General features: G+C 37.7%; 1 protein-coding gene across 4 annotated transcripts in view; it reads left to right on the top strand.

Annotated features, from left to right (window-relative positions):
- Positions 1-18,050, top strand: part of Ecpas (Ecm29 proteasome adaptor and scaffold) — a 118,551-nt gene extending 100,501 nt beyond the window's left edge. For all 4 annotated transcript variants that reach the window (XM_021159333.2, XM_021159335.2, XM_021159332.2 and 1 more), the window contains 13 exons: positions 526-615; positions 1,906-1,972; positions 2,678-2,769; positions 2,846-2,912; positions 3,064-3,255; positions 3,799-4,007; positions 4,669-4,712; positions 4,809-5,001; positions 6,535-6,673; positions 8,807-8,912; positions 10,675-10,763; positions 13,430-13,501; positions 14,964-18,050. In XM_021159333.2, coding sequence (XP_021014992.1) covers positions 526-615; positions 1,906-1,972; positions 2,678-2,769; positions 2,846-2,912; positions 3,064-3,255; positions 3,799-4,007; positions 4,669-4,712; positions 4,809-5,001; positions 6,535-6,673; positions 8,807-8,912; positions 10,675-10,763; positions 13,430-13,501; positions 14,964-15,103 — 1,500 coding nt within the window. In that variant the 3' untranslated portion in view covers positions 15,104-18,050. The remainder of the gene's footprint in view (positions 1-525; positions 616-1,905; positions 1,973-2,677; positions 2,770-2,845; positions 2,913-3,063; positions 3,256-3,798; positions 4,008-4,668; positions 4,713-4,808; positions 5,002-6,534; positions 6,674-8,806; positions 8,913-10,674; positions 10,764-13,429; positions 13,502-14,963) is intronic.
- Positions 18,051-18,532: the final 482 nt, after the last annotated feature.

The following is an 18,532-nucleotide window of genomic DNA, read 5'->3' as shown; positions in this document are numbered from 1 at the left end:
GGGGACTGCTGCCAATATTCTAAGAGTCGTATGTTTTAGTTTTACTGTTGGGGCAAATGAGAGAAGTATTTAGCAAACATCATTTGGAAATATTCATAAATAATGAAGTGTGTGCCTGTAATTTAAAAAATATAACAAGCTATGGTAAAATCACCTAAGAAACTGACTTATTTGGGGTCTAGTAGGCTAGACTCAGTTTGGAAGGTCAGTTTTCATCTAGGTATTTTACATTTGCTATAGATTGATAGAGGGGGGATTGAAAGAGAGGTAATCATTTATTTCCTCTTAGTAAATTAATGCTTTTAATTATTTTGTTTTTCTATTTTTAATGTTGAACCATCAGTGAGTGAATTTTCTGTTTGTAGTACTGTAGTAGTTTAATTTTCCAGAGCAAAATCAAACCAGTGATTTTCAACTTTCTATTAAAATTGTAGGTATATATTTTGATATAGGTAGTTTTTAAATAAGGATATGATACTGACTTATTTGTTTAGGCTTACTTTTATATTTATTCTTTTCTCAAAGTGCCTGCAATATCTTGATGTTTCGGTGCTAGGTGAACTAGTTCCTAGGTTATGTGAGCTGATCAGAAGTGGTGTAGGTCTTGGGACTAAGGTAAGATTTGTGTGTGTATGTGTTTGGGGGTGTGGGGGTATGTTGGTGTTTATGCACATGCATGTGAAGGACAAAGGTATCTTTATTTTAGTTTTACTTTTTGGGTATCTCCCACTATTGCTTCCCACATTATCTTTTGAGAAAGATTCTATCGCTGAACAAGGTGCTCACTGATTGCCTAGGCTGGCTGCCAGCAAGCTCAGTGAATCTAGCTCTTCCTGCCCCCACAGTTCTTAAGACTGCAGATATATGAACCCAGATTTGTATGTGAATGCTAATGTGATCCTGGGTCCTCATGCTTGCACAGTAGGTACGTCACCTACTGAGCCATCTTCCTAGTTCATAGAAGTGTATTTTTATAAGAGCAAATATGTGTTTGTGTTAAGTTTTTAAACAACAAAAAATGACCACCATGTTTAACAGTTAATATTTCTGGCCGGGCTGTGGTGGCGCACACCTTTAATCCCAGTACTTGGGAGGCAGAGGCAGGTGGATTTCTGAGTTCGAGGCCAGCCTGGTCTACAGAGTGAGTTCCAGGACAGCCAGGGCTACACAGAAAAACACTGTCTCAAAAACAAAAACAAAAAACAACAAAAAGTTAATGTTTCTGTTAAACCATAGTGCATGTTAAATATTTTGTTTCTATGGTTACATGAGTAACTTAAACTGTGTAACTGATTTGAAAGTATGTATGTATTTATTTTAGATAAGGTCTCTTATAGCTTAGTCTAGTCTCAAACTTCCTATACTGTGAGGATGACTTGGAGCTTTTGATAGTTCTGCCTGTATTTCCTGGTGCAGGGATTACAGGAATCTTGTGTACTGTCATGATTACATGTTATCATGCTCTGCTTGTCTTGCTGTTTTTAGTACAATCTTTTATGGTTACCATAAGAGTGCTCTTAAATTTTCTGATACTACCAGTTAATGGACAAGCTCACTTATCTGTTAAAGCAGTAATCATTTTAGACAGTATTAGAAGTTTTCATGTAAGGTTTAATAGATGTTTGGATAGAAAAATACCATTTGTTTGTTTGAGAATCTTAAAATGGTCAGATACTCCCTTCATCTGCTTATTTTTTTTCCTACTGTTAAATTTTAGTTGTTGTTTTAGCCCAAATCTCATGGTGTCCCCTTTTCATTTTTGGTGTTTTTCTTTTTTCTATATTCAATCTCAGAGGGGCTATTAGACTTCATATGTTTTATCTTTAAATTATTAATGCCTAACAGTAGTAGTTTGGTAGTGCATAGAGACATCAAATTTAGACCTTTGTTTTTGTGACCTTAAAGGGGGGCTGTGCCAGTGTCATCGTGTCTTTAACTACTCAGTGTCCCCAGGACCTGACACCTTACTCAGGTGAGTTTAATATGTGTAGGAGCACTGTTTCACGACTGGTTATTTCAGAGTTTTTTTTGTTTTTTTTGTTTGTTTGTTTGTTTGTTTTTTAATTTTGTTTTTGTTTTTTTGAAATGGGTTTCTCTGTGGCTCTGGCTGCCCTGGAACTCTCTCTGTAGACCAGGCTGGCCTTGATCTCAGAGATCTTTCTGCCTCTGCTTTCTGAATGCTGGTATTAAAGGTGTGCACCACTGCTGCCTGGCTCTTTCAGAGGTTTAAAAGGAAAATTACTGGGTGATGTTGGCTTGCTTTGCCTCTACTGAAATCTCTGACCCAATCATTCTGTTAGCAAACTTTTATTGTGCCATCAGTTAAGTTTGTCAGTGCATAAAGATGTAAAAGTACCTTTCATTCTGCAGAACTTTGTAACTGTTCATAGCTAATTTTACATGAGTGCTTTTCTAAAAATTCCCCTTCTAGACAGGCTTCTAGGTGGGATTCTGTATCTACCTCTCATTTTTGTACCTTTTTCACAATATTCTGGACAGAAGTTAAATTTTAGTTTTTGAATTAAATGAAATAAAGGAGGTAGTACAAATAATATTTAAAAGACCTAACGTACTATGCAGTAAACCTGATTAATTTCAGGGTTATGGGGTTTTAGTCCTAGGAATATAACATGATACCTGGCCAGCGCACAATTGACTGAATCTATTATCTCTGCAGGTAAACTTATGAGTGCTTTGCTTAGTGCTCTGACAGATCGCAACAGTGTAGTTCAGAAATCCTGTGCACTTGCCATGGGCCATTTAGTTCGGGTGAGTTCACTTTCCTATTCAGTTCAGCACAGCTCTGGTGACCGTACAGAAATGAGTAAGAGTGCTTGCTTTTCAGACCTCACGGGACAGCAGCATTGAGAAACTGCTACAGAAGCTCAATGGCTGGTACATGGAGAAAGAAGGTGCCTTTTTTTTTTTTTTTTTAATCATTCTAAATTTAGACATTAACCAAATAAGCTGTATATTGTTTTGGTGAAAACATTTTAAATTGTTTTATTTAGATCATTTATCCTGAAAAATAGTTAAATGCTAACAAAATTTTGGTTTCTTTAGAACCTGTCTATAAGACGTCTTGTGCTTTGACAATTCATGCAATTGGAAGATACAGCCCAGATGTATTGAAGAACCATGCTAAAGAAGTTCTGCCCTTAGCATTTCTAGGCATGCATGAAATTGCTGATGAGGAGAAATCTGAAAAAGAAGAGTGTAATATGTGGACTGAAGTGTGGCAGGAAAATGTACCTGGTTAGTAAATGGTGGATGCAGAGTAAACGTGTTTCCTGAGAAACACAGCTGGAATGTTGACTCGTGTTGTCTGATCATAACGCTCCCAAGAACTGGAGCAAGCTATGTCACATTTTGAGTGACATCCTAACTTTGCAAAGTTTGCAAAGTGCCACGCAGAACTCTTTTCTTTGACTTGTTACTGACTGTGTGAGGGAGTATAAACAATGTCTAAGCAAAAGAGACCTTCATGTAGGTTAGCTGAGTGTAATTGTGATTTTATGTTGGCTTAGGGTATCCTTATACTGTGTTTTTAACCTTGATACACATTATGATGATGACCTTTTAAAATAACACTCCTGGCAGTATGTCCAAGTTCATACATTCCTACTGTTACAAAAAGAAGCCATACTACTGCCTCTCCCATTAGCAGGTGGTATGTTTCTCAGTTGACAGTCAGTGCTTTAATGAGTAACACTCACTCACTCACTCACATTTAAAAATTATCTTTTCAATTTTTTTTTCACTTAAGAGGTATTATAACTTTCTTTCTTCTAAATGTAGGCTCCTTTGGAGGTATTCGATTGTACCTGCAGGAATTGATTACTATTACACAGAAGGCTTTACAATCACAATCTTGGAAAATGAAAGCCCAGGGTGCAATTGCTATGGCATCAATTTCAAAACAAACAAGCTCTCTTGTACCTCCTTACCTGGGGATGATCCTGAGTGCATTGATGCAAGGCCTGGCTGGAAGAACATGGGCAGGAAAGGTAAAGGAACTCATGCTGAAGAACTGGGCATGGAACAACTTGTAGACTAGGAATGGGATTTTACGTGACTTGGATTATTTTTGCAGCTAGGTTTTCTAGTTAGTGGAGGACTTTGCTTGATTATCTATGATATCAAAGTGTGTCCCATATGTTCTTGATTAAGTCTAGAGATTGATATGTTTTTACATATTCAGCTTTACACGTCACCTCTTAAACTGATCACCATTTTGTGTCCACTGACCTTCAGTAGAGCCAAACTGGTCATATGAGTGCCCTGAGCTGCTTTTAATCCTAACATCAAAGATGCTCATTGGGGAGGCTTGAGAGTTGGGAACTCTGGGAAGCTTGAGAGTTGGGAACTCTCAAGGACTATAGAGAAGTATGCATAGTGAGCATCCTGTGGGGAACATGAGATTGGGGTAGTATGTTTTCTGTTTTGTAAAGGCCACTATTGGCCACCACAGTATTGTGGACATAGTACTGAATAATCTTGGTTGCTGGTTCTTGGACCTTTATGAATTAAAGATTCATGTGCGTAGTGCATTAAAGGTGAGATAAATGTTAGTTTGTTGTTATGGTCGTAAAATACTCATAGGGTACTAGTAGTGTAGAGAATGTAACATGTGGGTTTACTGGTATTTCTTCATCTTTAACTTCTCAGGAAGAACTATTGAAAGCCATTGCCTGTGTAGTGATGGCTTGCAGGTAAATATTCTTTTGTTGAACATATCATTTCTTAAAATGAAGATTAAAGCTGTAGCTTTTCTTAACTGTTGTGATGTTTTTGTGTGAATCCTGTAGTACAGAGTTGGAAAAGTCTGTGCCCAATCAACCCACCACAAATGAAATTCTTCAGGCTGTCTTGAAGGAGTGTTGCAAAGAGAATCTCAAATATAAGATTGTTGCAATCAGCTGTGCAGCTGATGTTTTGAAAGCCACCAAAGAAGACAGATTCCAGGAGTTTTCTGACATTGTCATACCCCTCATCAAGAAGGTAATAGCTAACTGTGTCATTCAGGTCTTCAGCTGTCCTGGCTATATGTTTTTATTAGGACAAGTTTAGCTGTAAAATAGCGGGAAAATCCCAAAACATTATGCCTCAAACAAGATAGAAGAAGTTTGTCTCTTACTTGATAGATGGAAGCCCCATAAAGTATTCAGGGATCCTATTCTTAGACATTATTCTCATGGTCTATGGTTTATCTGGGTCCCAGGCAGATGACAGAGTAGATGAAGTTCGGGTCACAGTGAGCTCATAATTTCTCTCCAGAAAAGCTCTGGAAATGGAAACATCATTCTGATGGGTGTCCCACTGACTGGCACTTAACCACATAGTGCCAGTTGGCAGCAGATGAGGCTGGGAAAGGTAAGTTTTCATGTGGACATTTGAGTTTCCACCTGTTGGAGGAGGATGAGAGTGCCAATGCAGTGAGTGAGCAGCCTTGAAAACAAGGAATACTATGTGTTGTAAAGTTCACCTCTGCATTGTCCTGAGGAAAATTTTGGTTAGAAAAAAGATGACTGGCCTAATTTGGAAACCACTGTACTCAGTGTTTTGTTTTGTTTTAATAAAGTGGGCATCATAAGGAAAGAGGAATGTCATTGGTCTTTTTGTTTATTTGTTTTGGTTTTCTGAGACTGGCTCTTTGTTTTATTGTAGTGCTAGCTATCCTGGAGCCCACCAGGTAGCTATGTAGACCTCAAACTCACAGAGATCCATCTGCCTCTGCATCTCAAATGCTGGGATTAAAGGCATATATGCCACCATGCCTACTTATTTTTAAAGCATGAAATATTTTTAAGTATTCTTATGTCTTCTGTTGCTCCTACTTCATATATTTTTCTTTCAATAATAAGGCTGACTTGGTGATTTCGCTGATAATGTGTAGGAGATTTATATTTCAGTGGATTATATTGCCTACAAGCTGATTGATTACTTGTGACCTTTTTACCAGTTTATTAAGAGTTTGTGTTTGAAACATTGCCAAGTTCTTTCCATCTTTATTTAATTCTCTTGTTCCAAATGTAGGTCTTTTTAGGTTATGCTCAACATACTACATAATTTTCCAACTACATAATTTTCCAACTTTTCTATAGAGAATGTTTAAAAGTATTTCTCAGCCGGGCAGTGGTGGTGCACGCCTTTAATCCCAGCACTTGGGAGGCAGAAGCAGGCGGATTTCTGAGTTCGAGGCCAGCCTGGTCTACAAAGTGAGTTCCAGGACAGCCAGGGCTACACAGAAAAACACTGTCTCGAAAACAAAACAAAACAGAGTATTTCTCAGCTTTATTAGATATGTATAATTTTAATACAAATGGAAAACTCCTGTTAGAGAACTCAGCATTTAGTTCTTGGTCAATATCTCCTGTTTTACACTCTGCTTGTTTTAATAGTATAACTGTAACTTTATTAGAATTCTCTCCTCTCCCTTCCCCTCCCCTCCCTCCGTTTTCCTTCTTCCTCTCCTTGCTCCTCCTCTTCTCTCTCTTTATCCCCTCCCCTCCCCTCTCCTCTGATACATCCTAGAACTCACTTGAAAGTATGGGAGTCCGTACCACCAAAGCTGAAGATGAAAATGAGAAGGAAAGAGAGCTGCAGCTGGAGTCTCTGCTGGGCGCCTTTGAGAGCCTTGGCAAAGCATGGCCCAGGAACCCAGACACCCAACGTAAGCACTGGAACACAAATTTGTAGAAGTGCTATAACGAGAAGTCACTTAGTAACAACACAGCTTTTTTCTGTGTGGCAAAGTAATATTCCTTATATGGTCTGAATATTAATAGTGAGAATTTCTCTACATCCATTTTACTCATTCATCAGCAAATAAGTACATGGATCACTGTATTGTTAGGGATAGTGCAAGAAAGTGTCACAAGGAGCTAGAGAGCTAGCTTAGCACTCAAGCATACTTACTGGCTTCTCTTCAGGAAACCTGATGAGTTTTGATGCCCAGTACTCACATACTGGCTCACAGCTGTCTCAGGGCATCCAAGGGCACTGGACATCCATGTAAAACAGAAATACACAAGCAGACAAAAACACTCATACAAAAAATAAATAAGATTAAAAATAAAAAAAAATAAATAAAATAAATCTTTAAAAGTATCATGGACTGGATAACTTAATAACAAAGTGTCCCCCCCCCCCCCCAGCTCCCAGTTCTGGTGAGTAGACGTCCAAGATCAAGTTGTTGGTAGGGCTGCTCTCTTCTGAGATTTCTCTCTCTAGCTTCTGAGTGGTTGCCTTGTCTGTCTTCATATGGCCTCCCTCTATGTTGCTGTGACCTGATCTCTTGTAAGGGGATTGGATTAGTATCCACCCATATGATTCTTTTAATATTATATCTTCTAGTGCAGTACAATAATGTTGGGGGATGCAATTGAGTGCATAACATCCATGAAGTACTTTATGTAGATAGTTTGACTATAAAAAAAGTTTGTTACTTTTCTTTGTGTTCCTAACTATTCTCTGATAAACTCACAATTACCTCTCAAAATCGGTCCTCTCAGAATCACCAGCCTTGACATCATGTCTTCAGTAAGCCAGTGATAGCTGTTTTATTGAGAAACTCATGACAGAGATTTTCAGAATTAAACATATATTTATAGAAGATTAATTAAGCCATGATTATTAGTTCAAGTTGTAGTTATAACACATTGACAAGGCCATTAAGTTTGAACAGATGCTATTTAAGTTTGTCTTGTTCTGGGAAGACACTCCGTCCTAATGATAGTCTTTGTATCAATTATTTGTAAACTCAGGCATTACATTTTCTTTGAGCCCATCATTCTTTGTTTAACATATGAAGAATTTTTCAAAAGAAGTCATCAATTTGTGAGTGGTCTGTAGTAGAAGCTGCTTGACACCATTAGCATGAGTAACTCTTGCTTAATAGCCAAAGAAAGTTATAAGGAATTCTGTAAGAAGGATGTCACACACAAAGACATAGGAGTTGTACATTTGTTGAACAGTTATCGAGGAGAATCAAGCATTTTCTCTAAGAATGTCAGTGTTGCATACTAATTTCTCACATTTCAGTGTCAGCTGTAATTTCTGGTTTTGTCCTTTTAAATTAGAGAAATAAATTACAAGCTGTTATGAAGCAATCTCAAGGTAGAATTTTTAACCCCTTCCTCTCATGTTTTATATTTAAACCTTATTAAATTTTATAGTAGGTGTCCAAGTTATGGCCCATTGGCCACATGTCACCAGGGTAGCTATGCATGTGGCCTGATGTTGACGTGATAGAAGCTTGGAAAGCCCTGTTCTAAGCATTTAAAGTCAACTTCTATTTTTATTTTTGTTGAGTTTATACTCCTATCAGTATGGTATTAATTGTATAATGATGGTGACAATTGTGATTGGGACTAGTTTATGATAAAAGACTACTGACTGTTGATAAACCCACAGTTGGCTGAGTACTTTAGGGTGCTTAAGGGTTCCGGATCTTTTGGTTTTATAAAGGGAATTACAATGGAAGGGGAGTGTAGCTAAGCTGTTGGCTCTGTTCTGAGGAGGACAAAATGCCTTAAGAGCAAACTGTTAGAATAGGGGTGTGTGTGTGTGTGTGTGTGTGTGTATGTATGTATGTATGTATGTATGTATGTATGTATGTTGTGTGTGTATGTATGTATACTAATGTTAACAGTTTGGGGAAAATTCCGTGTCTTTAGTTAAACTGTCCCTCACGTTACTCCACTTTTGTCTTTGCTTTAATGCTACTTTCTGTTTTCTCTCCACCTCTTGTTATCTCCCACTCTTCACATACTTCTTCCTTTGTCCCACTTGGTCATCTGCGCAGGTTGTTATCGGCAGGAGCTGTGCAAACTGATGTGTGAGCGGCTAAGACTCAGCACGTGGAAAGTGCAGCTAGGTGTCCTCCAGTCAATGAACGCCTTTTTCCAGGGGTAATGTGCTTCATGATTCAGGTTTTTATTTTATCTCCCTGTTGAATGGTTTTCTCAACCTTTACACATTCTTTTAAAAAAAAAAAAAGTTTTCTCATACAATATATCCTGATTATAGTTTATTCTCCCTCTACTCCTCTCAGTTCCTCCGCACTTCCCCTCTTCTCTTATCCACTCCTTTTATGTCTCTCAGTAGAAAAGAATAGGCTTCTAAGAGATAACAAGCAAACGTGACAAAGTCAAATAAGATGAAACAGAAACCATCACAGCAACCCAATAGGAGGAAGAGTCCAAGAGCTTTCACAAGAGTCAGAGACCCACTTGTTCTCACAGTCAGGAGTCCCATAAAATTCTAAGCTGATAACTATAAAATATGCAGTGGACCAGGTGTAGACCCATATAGCCCTGCGCTTACGGCTTCAGTCTTCGTGAGCTTATATGTGCCTTACTTGATGTTGGTTCTGGGGTCTTATTCTCCAGGTGTTCTCCTCCCTTCTGGCTCTTAACAATTATTCTACCTCTTCCTAGGAATTTCCTAAGCTCTGAGGGGAGGGATTTGATGGAGACCTCCCATTTAGACTCTCCACATAATGTCTGGCTGTGGGTCTTTGCATCTGTTCCCATCTGCTTCTGATGGAAGCCTCTCTGATGATGACTGGATAAGGCACTGATCTATAAGTATAACAGAATATCATTAGGAGTCATACTTTTATTTTCTTTTTAGACCAGTAGTGTCTGGTTTTACACTGGGTCCCTGGTTCTTGGTTACCCAAGCAGTGCTGGGTATGGATTTCGTCTTGTGGAGTGCTCCATAAGTCAGTCAGACATTGGATGAATACTCCTACAAGTTCTGTGCCACCATTGCACTAGCTTATTGTGCAGGGAGGATGGATTTTAGACCAAAAGTTTTATAGCTAGGTTGTTGACTTTTCTATTTTGGTAGATTGCAGTGTACCTTCCCACACCAAAGAGACAAGAACGTAAGAGAGGCCCCAGCTCATCTTCCCTGTGTTTAACGCCTTGTGTGGGCACATCCTCTGCATTGGGCCCTGCTTTCAGTTTGCACTGAGCCACCCTTCGTCTTAGCAGCAGCCAGGTTGTTTGGGGATTTCCATGGATCCCCTTGACCAGCAGCTCTATTGAGTACAGCCCAGTCCTGTTACTGGGATCCTTGCCTGGCTACAAGAGATGACCAGTTAAGACTTGGTATCCCCCATTACTAGGAGTCCTTGTTAGGGTCGCCTTCATAAAGTCCAGGAGGTTTCCACTGCACTAGGTTTCCACATGATCATCCGAATGCCCCCCAGTTCCAGCTCTCTCTCCCCATACCATGCCTTTCCCTGCCTGCTCCCATCCTCACTCCCCCAGTCTGCCTATGAAACCCATTTTCCCCTCTCAGGTAGATCCATGCATTTCCCCAGACCTACCTCTTCTCTTTACCTAGCCTCTCTGGGTCTATGGATTGTAGCTTGGTTATCATTTTCTTAATGGTAAATATCTACTTCTAAGTGAGTATATACAAAATTTATCTTTCTGGATCTGGGTTACTTCATTCAGAATGATTTTTCTAGTTCCATCCATTTGCCTTCAGATTTCATGATGTCATTTTTTTAAACAGCTGAGTGGTACTCCATTGTGCAAATTTATACATGCTTGTAATCAATTTAGATATGACTAGTATCTGAACTAACATGATGATATGTACAGATAGAAGTTGTGCTAGAAACGTTTTCAATTGTATATATCACTTTTATACTTGAAGGTTAATGCTCCTAGAAGAGGAACATGCAGATCCTGAAGCTCTGGCTGAGATTCTTCTTGAAACGTGTAAATCAATTACTTACTCTTTAGGTGAGTAAGGAACCAGAACTTGAGTGATTTGTCTTCGTTGTTGTTGCTGCTGCTGCTGCTGCTGCTTATTTTGTTTTTGGTGCTGGTGATCAGGCACAGTCCTTCATGCTGGGCACTCTACCACTGAGCTACATTCTCACCCCTTCTTCGTTCTCAGTTAGGTCTCTCTGTGCTACCTTGGCTGAGATTGAATTTATGGCTCCAGTCATCTCAGGATCTAGACTTCTGGAACAACTACTGACTGTTCTGTTTATGTGCCATAAGTCCCCCAACAAGGGTATTTTATGTAGCATTACAGTAGAACTTTAGATTGTACCTTTACATCAGTTACTTAGAAATAGTTGCTAGTTTATACAACAGTTGTTAAAATAGGTTAGATAGTACCTGTGTATCCTTCGTTTTACCTGAGACGTTTAATAGTGTGTTGCTTACAACTTGTTCTTTTCTTACTAAATTCTTCAGTGTATATTCCTTTTTATAGCATCATTATGGTATCAAATTTATATAGTTTTGCATGGATGCAGTGTTCTCTTATCAATTTTTTCTCATTCATACTTTAATTTCTTCAATAATTTTTGTAGGATCTTGTATTCCGTATTACTCGCCATTAAAAAAAATACAAAGATCACATATAAAATATAGTTGTCATATCTTTTACTTTTCATGTGATAAACTCCTTCAGCGTCTCTTTCTCTTATATTATACTCATGATTTTGCAAAATAAAGTCCTCTCTTCTTTTTGGAAAAAAATAATATAGTTCTCATTTGCTGTTTGACATTTCCTCAGGCTTGGATCTAGCTTATGAATTCTGATACTAATGATAATAATTTTGCTCATATCAAGAGGCATGCAATGTCCACAGCTTTCCTGATTTTCAAAGTTAATTTTGTTTATCTAATCAAGGTACTATGTTTTTTCTCTATATTATCATTCTTATTATTCCTTATGTCTAGTAGGTAGTGCTTGAAAACACTCTGTTGGATGTAGCTTTGCTACTCTTCCTTAATTCCAGGAACAGGCTGCACTGCCAACTCCCATAGATTCCCTTGAATCTATGGCTAGAAACCACAGACAAACACAGTTGTTCAGTTTCAACTTGCCCTTTTGGCATAATTGCTGGGTGGTACTGATCTCCTACTTGGAAAAGGGTGCCCTTATCAATACTCTTAGCTCTGCATCTCTCCACCTACCCTCAACTTTAGTTGCTCAGTTACATGTAATCTCAGCTAAACATCCCCAACCGCTCTCTTGTAGGAGCAGCTTAGGGCCCCACTGTCCGAGATCTCACATGGTTGGTCACCTTTTCTCCCTCAGAAGCGTAGCAAACACACACACACACACTACCTCACTCACTCACACACACACTCCCTCCCTCCTTCGCTCCCTCCTCCCTTCATCTGCCTCTTTACCTGTGGAGACCCGGAAGTCCCACCTATTCTTCCCACCCAGCAATTGACTCATGTCTTTTTCATTAAAGATCAAGAACCAATTGGGGAATGGGGCCTTAGCATCAGAACCACCCCTACAACATACTTTAAGATTATCCAAATAATCTCTTCTTCAAAAGTGCATCTAAACAATCCATAAAAATACACTAAGGCCATGTAAATGTGGGCTTCTCTTCCAGGGCTTTTGCTTTAGATTTTTACATGCATTGATGATTCTTCTATGAGCTGTTTTATTTCTGTGATGAATTTTACAACTTTTGCCCTTCTTCATTTAACCATTCTTTAACCATTTAGTAGCTGGCATTTTATTTTGAACAAGATTCTTTTCTCTTTTCCTTTATTTATTCATCGTTAACTGATATTAATTTATACCCCTTAACTTCTCAGTGCTTTATATTTACTTTTAGGATTTATTTTTAATTATGTTTATGTACAAGTGAGTACTAATGTCAACAGAGGCCAGCGGTGTTAGGTCCTCCTAGAACTGAAATTACATACAGTTGTGAGCTGCCAATGTGAGTGCTGAGACTTGAAATCTTGGCCTCTGTAAGAGGATTACGTGCTGAGCCATCTCTTCAGCCCCTGATTATTTTGTTTGTTTTTTAGGTGTCCTAGCATCAGCATGTTTTCAAGCTGATTCTCCTGTCCTTGTGATGGGTCACTATCAGTTTTCCCAATACTTCTCCCCTGCCATGGACTTGGATGCATAGTAATTTTTGTTAGACAGTTGATCGAAAAATTCGATGCCTTTTATAAAATAGTGTGTACCAACCAAACTTGTTTTATTTATAATCTTTGGAAATAGCTTGCTTTTCTAGATATAGAATAGAAAGCTAACAAAATTGTCCTTTTAGGTTTCAAGGTGTCCCTAGATGATATTCTTCAGTAAAATGAGGAGAATCATGCAGATCAAGACTTGTCTTAGTTGTAACATAGTGATTGTACATTTGGGGTAATACTTTTGAATCTCGAATCTCTCATATACAAGATGGGTCTTTAATATTACCACTTAAAATTAATGGCTTGTTATCTATAGTGCCTCAAAATTGTGTATTTGAACATAATAGCATAGTTTAAATGTTTGATAATAGTTACTGAATAGAAGTTTACTTCAAAATGAATCCATAAGAGTTTTAACTTTTTATCATTCAGTAACATTTAATGTTGGAAGTTCTGTTTTTAAAGCATACTCTTGAATTGCATATTTTTCTTCATAGAAAATAAAACCTACTCATCTGTGAGAACAGAAGCTTTATCTGTGATAGAATTACTGCTTAAAAAACTTGAAGGTGAGTTCTTCATAAATTTGATTAGAGCACCATAAATCCAGGATATATCCTATGAAACACTTTGAAAATTTTTTTATTTCTGTTTTTGCATATATGGTATAAAATACATATTAATGTATCTGCACATACAAGTAGACTATAGAGAACTAAAATCATTAAATTTTAAAGATTTCAATTTGTTCTTTATGTTTATGTATTTCTAATGAGTTACTAAGCTATATTATCTCAAAGTAATAAAGTTTGTTTCTGTCGTGAACTCTGACATACTCTTGGTTAATTACAGGAAATTGTTGGCAGTGATAGCGTAGACTTGTCTGCGTGTAAATAGTTAGACGCAGCAAGAAGAGAGTCAGGTTATTTTATCAAGACCCACTTGAGTTACCATATTTGACAACAGCTTGTTTTTAGTCCTATTTCTTTTCTTTCTCCTTTTTCTTCTTTTAGAAACCTTATAAATTTTGTGTTATGTCAGTGGTAGAAGAAAAACAGCTTTCCCTTTTTTCTTCCCAGAGTTATGTATCTGTCACTGGTTTCAAAAGAGACCCCCCTTCTGTGTTCACTTCCTTCTCTTTTTCCTATTCCTGTTCCTTCAGTTAATAGTGAAGAAGATGAAACAGTTTTCATCACAGCCTTGTGACTTTGGTATTTGTACTTTCCCCTCTTTTTTCTGCTTAGTGGCTGGCACCTATCATAGGTTTCTACAAAAATGGGTTCTTTAGACTCAGAGACACTAGATATCATATGACCTATTTTTTTCTTGATAAAATAAAACAGCATAGGCACTTAGCCATATGGCTGAATTCTCAGTTTTCCAGGTAAATACTAATATTTCTAGATGACAAAAGTGAGGGTAAACAGCTTTCTTGAAGCTGGACATGGTGGTACAGGCCTGTAATACCAGCCTTGAGGGTAGAGATAGGAAGATAGGAGTTTAAGGCCAGCTTGAACTACATGAAACCCTGCTACAACTATAGTATTTGCTTGAAGTCACATCACTAGAAGATAACAGAGCATTATAAACAGAGTTAAGATTTCCTGTGCATTCTTGTTTTTAAAAATTTCTAGTATTTACATGGTTCTCTAAGGCTTTCTTGTAAGAAAGGAGTTATAAAGTGTTAAACTATACAATTACAAAACCTTTTAAGGTACTGTTTTTTCATGTATGTTATTAAATAGCATTCTGTTGTGGCTGAGGTAACTATCTTGCTCCCATGCCTTGATACTCCATTCTTCCCTCTGTGCTGTGGTATAGTTCATCTCCCCATGCCTTACCCATACTAGGGAAAGGTGGAGCTCTCCCACCTGCTTTCAGGCTATTGTCAGGAATTGGGCTTGGGCACCTGTCCAACCTGTGATTGTTATATACTCTTCTGTTATTATAGAGTTGCTGTGTGGTTGTTTGGGGAGTAGAATATATGGAAATATTAATTCTATAAAGATTTTCTATTTTCTTTCCATTCAGAAGCTAAACAATGGGAAAGTTTGACAGCAGAATGCAGAGGACTTCTGATTGAGTCTTTAGCTACTATGGAGACAGACAACAGACCAGAGCTGCAGGAGAAAGCCTCAGTATTGAAGAAAACACTTGAAAGTCTGGAATGAATGAGAAGGGGAAGAAACAAACAAGTGCCATGTTCTTTTGGGATTGGAAATGGTGGTATTTTAAAAAAAAAAAAAAAAACCAAGTGGGGGAAAGTAAAGGTTACTCTGTAGCATGCATCATTCCGTGGCTGAAATAAAAAGAAAAAAAAAAAAAGCCTTAAATTTTGCTCCTTATTAGCTTTATTTTTCTTGTCTTTAAAGTCTGTGGGTAAGCGAGCTTATTAGCTTGGGTTTTTGATATGTCTGGCGACCATCATTGCTACAAGAACTGGAACTACTATAAATGAAATACAGGACAAACAGGATTAACATCTTAGAACTACATCCATGTTAAAATCAGGGTAGACAGGGATCCTGTAAATCACTCGATATGTCACCTTACTCCTTGTACTCCCTAAGAAGCAGGATTGGGGATGACAAAGCTGCTTTCTGAGGCCAGGAGCCAAGGCCACAGACCCAAAGTTTAATATCCTGTCTTGGATATTTTCTCACCCTGTTACCAAACCAGTGTTTACTCTGCCCCTATCCTAGAAACTCCCAAAGTGAGGTACATATAGGGAGTCCTACAACACTTCCTATACTAGAGCTAAACTGACCCTTATCACTGGATTCTTGAAGTCCCATGCTCTGCATTTCTTGTGCATATAGGCAGTCAATTTTTAGGAAATGGTTGTTCAGGATGTTTATAGGTTAAAAATAATTTGAGTTCCATAATATTCTGACAGATGTCCTTTTACTGGAAGATGAAAGTAGATTGGAGCAAGATTAGAGCAAGTCTGTCTGTATTTGTGATCATGTGTTTTTCCAAAATCTAAAACAGCAGTAAAAGTTAGAGATTACCTTGATTTAGACCACTTAAACATCTTAAAACTGTAACAGTAACTATTTCTACTCCTAACTGTCATGCATACAGTGTGACTTGGAAGGACAGATGGAAAGCCTTTTAGATAACTGAGAATTTCTGTTTTTTAAGTGCCCGCTCTCAAATTAGCATGATACCACTTCAAGTAAACTGTTGTTGCCAGGGTCTTTTTCCTGCTTTCTGCTGCTCCTGTACCTGCTGAAGAGTGCAGGGTTGGTTTAACTTAGGTGTCTATAGTAAGCTAAAAACTCTAGCTTGTCTTTTTGGAGCACAAGACTGATTTATATATTCAGTACTATCTCCTTGATGACAACACCTGGAATCTTTATGTTCAATATTTTTGGTCAAAACTCCATGTTTAGTTTGGTAGTCTCCAGACCAGTGTATTTCAAAAATTTTTATAACTGTGACTCACAATAAAAATAACTTAACATTTGATTCATAATGTGTGTGTGTCTGTGTGTGTCAGTGTTGGTGTATGTATGTGTGAATGTAAAACCTTTAACTGAAATGTTTCATGAAAAATACTTAGTTGCTAAGTTTGATAGACTTTCATCTCTGTGTCTCACTGTTGTAAATGTTCTTCAGACTCACTAAATCATTTCCTGATTCACAAACTAGGTTGCTATTTAAGTTTGAATACTACTGCCACTGATAATACCTAAACTTCTGCTGTATTTGAGACTGTTTCTGATTGAAAAAGGCTTTCTAACTAAAATGTTCATTGCTCACTCAGTATCATTTTGGCTGATACTGGGCTGTAGTAGTGAGTTTGTAGAACATCATGAATTTTAAAGAATCTGTTGTAGAATTACATTTAAGAATGGCTTTTGCTTTAGTGAAAAACAAATGGCTTCAAATGTTTTTTAGAAAGCTCTGGCCTCTCAGGATATGATGGGTTTTTTGGATTAGCATTGAATGCACTAAGGACCTACCTGACTTTAATTTGTTGTATCCAGGATGCTTCCTTGGCAAGAATGCAATGCAGGTCAAGTATGTTGTTGAAGATGAGAGGGTAAGGGCAAGAATAATGTACTTGGTTTGTAGCAAATGTTGAAACCTCATCAAATTTTATGCGTTTATAGTTTCTTGTTATTTAACATTGGGGATTTCCCTTGGTGCTGAGATGGTGCTAAGACACCTGAACCTTAGTGCTATTGCATTACATTTCTTTTACGTTCCTGAGCACATTTCTAATTACGTACTTAATACCTTCATGTTCGCCAGCCAAATCATTTTCACAGCTAGTAATGAATGCTATGTTACTGTTTCAAATATAGTTTATGTTTGGTATACATATATACATGTTTACTTTAAAAGGTTAATAATCAGGACTCTCTAATTGTGGAACACATGGTAAAAGTTCCTGTACATGCATATATCATCAGTCTTTATTTGCCAAAGCTATCTTGAATGACTTGATTTTCTCTCTCTATTCATTTCTGTTTACCATACAAATATAACTAGTTTGGAGGACTTGTTCCTTATTCCTGCCATTAGTGCAGTAACTATCTTTATTGAGACATGGAAAAGATGTCTGGATTGTAGCAGTTGGGTTAACCATGAAAATGGTCTACAGTTTTGGTGGTCAAGAGTAGCTGTTTGATTGAATGTTTGTGTCTTACTTATAGTTCCTAGGGGATTTTGTCTATAACACAGTCCACTTAAGTAAGAGGGTACCAAATCCCCATTGCTTTGTCCTTCCTTTTTTTTTTTTTTTTTTAACTCATGTATTTATAGTAAGAAAAAGAATAAAGATGTGACCTCACTGGTTGGTGCCCTATCAGCAGTTGCGCTGTGTGAGCACTACCTGCCCTTGTGGAACATTTCTACCTGCTGCTGTCACAGTAATTCATGCTGCTTGTTAAGTTCAGGGAGTTATTTTAACATTGGCACTTACTGAACTGTGCAATCTGTCATTAAATGGATGTATATGTAACAGATTTTTGTATTTTATATGCAACTTCATAGATCCTCTGCAATATGTACTTAGCTACCTAAGCATGGAATAGACTTACTGGAAAGAAAAAATCCTCACTTACTCCCCAAAGATATTAAATGGTAAATAAAAGCTGCATGACCTGGTGTTTTGAAGTAGTGCTTTTAGTTTTTACTAGTTCTGCAGGCAAGTAATCTGATTGCTTGCTAACACATTGACTAGTTCAGGAAGGAGAGAAGCCTTACTGCCTGGTGTACTCTCAGCTATGTCTAGTTAACAGTTGCAGGCTTAAGTGTCTGGGATTCCAAGTCATTATGAACTGCTGCTGCCACATATTGGAAGAAAATTATTTCACGATACAGTTTTCTAATAAAAGTGACTTTCCATGAGCAAGTGGAAACAACAGGCAGTTCTGTTGATCAAGGTGAACATATATCACTGCTGAGAGTGATAATACAGGCAAACATACTTCCAGTGTAGAAGATAGGATTAAAATAAAACATGTTGCTTAGTCCCAGATAAAAGTTTACTAGCCTGAGCTGTTAAGTGCCTTTAGTAATCTTGTCATACTGGTTTCAAATTGATGAGAAAGAATGTTAGAAAACATGGAAATAACCAGTCTTTTGAA

This window comes from Mus caroli, chromosome 4, assembly GCF_900094665.2.
Source record: "Mus caroli chromosome 4, CAROLI_EIJ_v1.1, whole genome shotgun sequence".
In the NCBI taxonomy this organism is placed as follows: domain Eukaryota; kingdom Metazoa; phylum Chordata; class Mammalia; order Rodentia; family Muridae; genus Mus; species Mus caroli.
The sequence above is the reverse complement of the archived record's forward strand: the minus strand, read 5'-3'. Positions and strand labels throughout refer to the sequence as shown.